The sequence below is a fragment of the Pipra filicauda genome, unplaced genomic scaffold, assembly GCF_003945595.2.
Source record: "Pipra filicauda isolate LSUMZ 115617 unplaced genomic scaffold, ASM394559v2 scaffold2_size9829703_pilon, whole genome shotgun sequence".
NCBI lineage: Eukaryota > Metazoa > Chordata > Aves > Passeriformes > Pipridae > Pipra > Pipra filicauda.
In genome coordinates this window covers 5597052-5603099 of record NW_024104421.1, presented here as the reverse complement: position 1 = coordinate 5603099, position 6048 = coordinate 5597052, and the positions used below count along the sequence as shown (strand labels likewise).

Sequence of the window (6048 nt, the reverse complement as noted above, 5' to 3'; positions counted from 1 at the left end):
CTCTTTTATTTTTAGAGTTGAATCTACTTTCAGAATGCTCTCATTTGTTTACATTTTGGCTATATTATTTTTTTCAAAAGAGACAAAGATGAAGTTTTTATTCTGAAAAAAATTGAATGTCCTGAGCCAGAATATAATTTTAAAAATTGAGCTAAAATCACTTTTGGAATTAAGAAAAGCTGTTTAAAGGAACAGAGTGGTCCTTAAATTAAATAAATAATGAGATTTTATTGCAATTGTAATTTAAGTCCTAGGTTCTACCCTGAATACAAGCAATTCATCTGGCAAAAGAAAGTAGGTAAAACAGTTCTACAAACAAAAGCTGAGGTTCAAGAAGTCTCAGTACAGTCTTTATGTTCATTTCAATTTCCTTAAAGAACAATGCGGGAAGAATACCAGGTACTTCAAGCTTCTGCTCAGTGTTTGGGAGAAAGCAAGGACAAAGTGTATGCACAGGAGTACCCCTACACTGCATTTGGGAGAAGGGGTCACTGCACTAGAGCAATCAAAATGCAAGCAGTTGTGTGTGTGCGTGTGCGTGTGGATGAATTTCTTAATTCTTGAAGGATGGGTTTTGTACCCAAGATCCAGCAGAAGGGCTCTTCTAGTTTTTCTGTATTTGTTTAATCTGTTTTCAGAGAATTATCTACAGTGACTCCTAACTGGCAATATCTCATTTCAAGCTTATCATCATCTGTTTGTGTATAAAGTTAGGACTGTGTTTTCCCCATGTGCATGACTTTGCATTTATTGAATTGAAATTTCACCAGCTGCTTTATGTCTCAATCACTCAATATCACAAAAGCCTTCTGCGACTCTTTGCAGCCAATTTAGTTTTGACAAGTTTGAATAATTTTATATCTTTATCAAACCTTGATGTCTGATGCATCTCTCCACTTGCTGGATTTTTCAGGAGGATGCTGCAAAGCAAAAGCAATTGTCCCCATGGTGATTCCTCTCTATTATGAGAACTGAACCATTATTTCCACTCTTTGCTTCCTACCCAACTGTTGGTAATTCATACTGTCTGTGAGAAAAAAATTTCCTCTTATTTCTCTATAGTTTGGGTTGTTTAGAATACTTTCATGGCTGTCCTCCAAACTCTTTCAGAGTTTTGGTTGCCTTTTAATACCCTGGACTACCATTATACCATGTGCTTTCTAAGACTTATGAGAAAGCATTCCTTGTGCTGTGTAGCTCTTTGGTCATGACACACACAAGCCCTGGAAAGCACCAAGCTGCTTGTTGGAAGCAGTAGACAGGGATGTTGAAGGGCTGCACCACTGACTCTACCACTGTGTGGGTCAAAAGGACCATCAGGGGGGAGCTCTCATTGGGGTTGGCTCCTGAGATGTTCTGGGTGTGGGAGCCAGCTGGGATGGGGCATTGGAGGGTCCCATAGCTCTGCCCTGCCTCTGGGGTTTTTGAGTCCCTGGGGGCTTGCTGCTGCCAGCCAGGGTGCTTCCTCCCACTGTGTATCAAAGGTAGAACTTGACCCTCTCTGGCGGGTCTTCTCTCATCTTTCTTCCCTGGCTAGATGACTTACAAGACACAACTTTCCTCCTCAAATCTCCTCCTAACACACGATCAACATATCACATTTATTTTTGTTTACTATTTTGTCAACTACTGTTTACCTTTTATTTTTGTAACAGCTCAATTTTTGGTCACAGTTACCACACTTGGGATGATACAAACAATAAAGGAAAGTAAGGTATTCAGACATTTACAGCTTTCTAAGCATAAAGCAGACAGTGATGCACCTATACCAGCAGACAAGTGTATTCTGCTGTGGTAACTGTAGCTGAGCTTTGGCCTGAAATAATTTTACCTTAGCTCATGATACCTATTAATAGAATGCAGGATTAATTTGGGCTTAAAATTTTATCTAGTTTGAAAGAACAAATTTCTCTTGTACTTTCAATTATAGCTGTCCTACAATTTTGGACTGACAGAGCTGATGAGAAGTAACACTTAGCTCTCAAGAGCAAGATTTGAAGAGGTCTCAGGAGCTCTTGGGGCTCTTATAACCTTATGTGCTATGTGTGTGCCATATGCCAGCTGAAAGACTCCATGGTGTTGGTCACAAGCAGGTTGTGCATCAAACCATGCAGTGCTGAGCTGTAATGCTGGTGTTACCACGAAGTATCTGTCCCAAAAGCAGAGCTGCTGATGAACAGATAAGGAAATGAGCACTGCTGAAACAGCTACATTTGATGTAACAGAAATACTGAAATAAGAATAGAAAATGACATATTAAAGCTTGTCACAATATTATTGGTTATAATTTTAGTAAACTCAATTATTTGTGTTTGATTTTATTTTTTTGCATGGCTACATTTCCACAGCCTTCTCTGTGAGATCTGTGAAGATTCCTTTTAACACTTTTCTTTTTTTTAAGTCTTTTACTGTTTTTAGGTTGTCTTCTCTGAAGTTTCATTTTGTTTCTAAATTTTACTTACCATGATTTTACTAAAAAAACTAAAATGTTTTTGGAAAGAATCTCCATTTGTGTCCTAGCCTAAGAATCTGCTCTCAGGCTCAGATTTACTGACAAATGCATTAATCACCTCTCCTTGAAACAGCCTATAAATCAACCTGTAAAATGGATCACACACAATCAAGTTAAGTGGTGTAATGAGATTATCAGTAGTCTTAAAAACTGAAGTAAAAGAATTGGAAGAATAAAGTTCTGAGATCTGATGCAGAGTTTGACAGATCTGATTCAGCGCTGAATAACTGGTTGACAGGTAAATCTGCTAATGCTTTTCTTTAACTGGATGATTGCAGAAGCATTTTTGGTCTGAATAACCAAACAGATGTAAAATCAATGCCTTTTATGCTTTGCCTGTTCTGCTTTGAAATAAGGAATCTTCACATATTTGCTAGAGTGGAATTCAGCCACTCAAATGCCCACAGAATAAAATGACTGTAATCGAGGTGTGTTGGGATCACGAAGAAAGGAGTCCTACAAATCTAAGCATTGCCATTATTTTTTAAACACCACATGAATTAAGATGTAGTAAATTGACTGCCTCCAAGCTGCTGTTTTCAGGTTTATCTTTCCCAAACTGCAAAAGAGATCACTATGTTGGATCTGTTCTCCCAAGAAGAAATACTTTTAGTCACCTATACAACAAAATCTTTCATCTGTTCCTACTGTAACATAAATGTGCCTGTCACACATTGGTCATACAGATTCATTGTGTAGGTACTCCAAAAATCCCAAGGACAAATTTACCAACAGAGCCAGGGTAGCTCCCAATTGTACCATGCTCTCTCAATTACACGATAGGGAATCACTTATGCTTCTTTCCACCTCCACCCCTGGAACCAGCCTCCAGTTCTCAGTCCATACTTCATTATTCTTGCTGTTGTTGTTATTATTATTAATTAGCCCCTTACACTTCTCTCTTTTTCCATCAGTCATATCTTAACAGACCTGTTTTTTCTCGGTCTATATTATTTTATTTTTGGAGAAGAAAATGAGTCAGAATGAGAGCAATTTTTTTGGTTAGCAATAGACAGCAGGGACAGAACCAGTGGGAACAGCATACATTAACCAGTATCTGGAGATCAGAGCAAAACGTATTTGATACTGGTCCTGATACTGACCCTAATACTGTCCCAGATGCTAAGTAACAGCTCCAAGGACTTCTTGACCCTAATGCAGTTTATCTATTTAGTCTAGCCTGCAATAGATCTTCCAAGTCTCTCTTTAACTGGTCTCTCTTTTAATATATCTCTGATTGTAACATTATTCATAAAACAAGTTCTTTTAAGCTTGTCTAGCCTGCAATAGATCTTCCAAGTCTCTCTTTAACTGGTCTCTCTTTTAATATATCTCTGATTGTAACGTTATTCATAAAACAAGTTCTTTTAAGCTTGGATATGTATAATGATCTTAACATAAAATGGAGGTATGTCTATTTTGAAACATAGAATTAAAAGGACCACAGTTATATTAGTTGGGAATAAAAGATTACAAATATCCAATTTGGATTCATGACAAATATAAGTAATTGTGAGGGATGTGCAGTTACTTTTTCTTTAGTTTTTAGCTGAGAGACGACATCAAGTGTGTCGTCTTATGAATACATATCAACTATAATACAAACTCTACTGAATATAAAATTTGACTTAATTATGTGTTAGGAGACAGCTTGCATCTGTAACTACATTACCATTTACTATTGTATAAAACTCCATTCTGTACTAATCACACTTAACAAACAGAGTGCTTAATGTTATTATTACTGGGAGACATACAAAACAAAAGCCATTTTCTAATTCCTTGGGTGACTGTATTCTATTAGTAGTGAAATATCATGTAATATCTGAATCATACTGTAAATCAAATTGTTCAATGCAGATTGGATGTCATATGTACGTCTTCTGGATTTCAGATTCAGCCAAACATAAAGTTTATTTCCTGACACTAGTTTTACACCCTGTTTTTATGGTAACGTGGTTTTCCTTGACATTCTAGTTTGGTGTTACAAATGTACACCATGACCTAAATACTGCAAAAGAGTACCATGGCTAGTTTTTCATTCGAGACATGTATAATTCAAGGTATGAATAGACATCGTATGTTTTTTTCTGATCTTAATCACGTTTATATTTTTATCAAGAAGTTTATTGAGGAGTATGGTGCTTTCCCTTTCACTTCGTAGGATACCTACCTGAATTTATTATGAATAATATATACCGCTTTGCTCAATGCGTGAAAAAGTCCAGATTTTCGGACTGGGAGAGAGGGAGAGGCCACAATCATCCATTCTTTTCCATTCACCAAAGTGTTTATTGCAAATGGTAGAGGGGCAGCAGCTACACTCTGCTGTTGTGTGGGTCTGGAGGAGCATCAGGGGCAGCCGTGCGGGGTTGGTTCCTGAGAAGCACTGGGAGCGGGAGCCGGCTGGGATGGGGTGTTGGAGGGCCCTGCAGCTGCCTCCTGCCCCTGGGAGCTTTCAGTCCCTGGGGGCTCACACCCACCAGCCGCGGGTGGGTTGATGGTGGGCCACCTGCGCAGGTTGTAGCGCCGCTGCGGGGCCCGGCGGCGAGGCCTGTTCATGGCCATCCTCCTGCGCAGGCGGGCGGGCAGGCCGGCCACGTACACCTCGTAGTCATCGTCCCCTCGCACGGAGTGCAGCACCTCCTCCACGGGCTGCCTGCACACGGGGCAGTCGTCCCGCCCCCTGGCCCACTGCTGGATGCACCTAAAGCAGAATTGGTGCATGCAGTAGGCCACGTAGGCTGGCTTTTTCACGTCTCCCAGGCAGATGGGGCACTTGGAGCCGGCTGCTGCCTTCAGCGGCCCTGCCTGGGGTGGCTGGCGCAGGCCACCACCCCCTGCAGCAGAGGTGGTCTCCCCCATGCTTTCTTCAGCGCTCCTGCCATGTCCTGCCTAGAGGGACGTGTAAAGCGCTGGAATTTGTCTGGCAGGACAGTCACTCAGGCGTGTTTGGGGTGTTGAGCTGTTTTCTCTCACCAGCACTGCAACAGTAGATGTCACGCAAGAAGAGGGAGAGAGGTCACAGTTGTCGGCTGGCCCGGTGAGGAGTAGAAACAATACCAAGGTCCCACAAGAAGGAAACCTTCCCAGCTCCCCTGGGTGAAGTTTCCCCTCCAGGACCACCTCTACTGCTACAAGCACACCTCCTGTGTGCCCCAGCTGCATGAACCAGGGAAAATCCTCCAAGAGCTCTGTGCTTACATACTGAGAGCTACCAGTGTGCCATACTAGATGCCCAAACTTAAGCTGCAAGGTGCCTGGTCATTTGTGACATCATAGTCCTTCACTAGGTGGATTGGATCTGTCACTGGTGACATCAAAATCCACCACTATGTGACATCACAATGGTCCATCCTCACCCACGGCACTCGGCCCCAGCAGATGCGTCTGGGGCTGTCACTGAACTGTCCACTGCATCCTCCCTTCTCTTGTGCTCTGCACTAGTGTTTCACACCAATCACTGGGGCCTCAGATGTGTTTTCCCAGGACTCTAACATGTCCAGGAGGTTTTGACTTTCTGTTTTCATTTGGTT

The 6048-nt window shown here is 41.5% G+C and overlaps 1 protein-coding gene across 1 annotated transcript; it reads right to left on the bottom strand.

Annotated features, from left to right (window-relative positions):
* Nucleotides 1-4780: 4780 nt before the first annotated feature.
* On the bottom strand, nt 4781-5709 carry LOC113982937 (E3 ubiquitin-protein ligase Topors-like). Its single transcript, XM_027711580.2, has 2 exons — nt 5492-5709; nt 4781-5407 (listed from the first exon to the last, which is right to left on the bottom strand). The coding sequence occupies exons 1-2, from the start codon at nt 5678-5680 to the stop codon at nt 4865-4867; spliced, it is 732 nt and encodes a 243-aa protein (XP_027567381.1). The 5' UTR covers nt 5681-5709; the 3' UTR covers nt 4781-4864.
* Nucleotides 5710-6048: the final 339 nt, after the last annotated feature.

Bases quoted from the DNA above. Each gene is read 5' to 3' on its own strand.
- LOC113982937 (XM_027711580.2), bottom strand. From the start codon at position 5,680: ATGCAGCTGGGGCACACAGGAGGTGTGCTTGTAGCAGTAGAGGTGGTC. The intron at 5,408-5,491 runs GTGAGAGAAAAC...ACGTCCCTCTAG, and splicing joins CATCTACTGTTGCAGTGCTG to GCAGGACATGGCAGGAGCGC.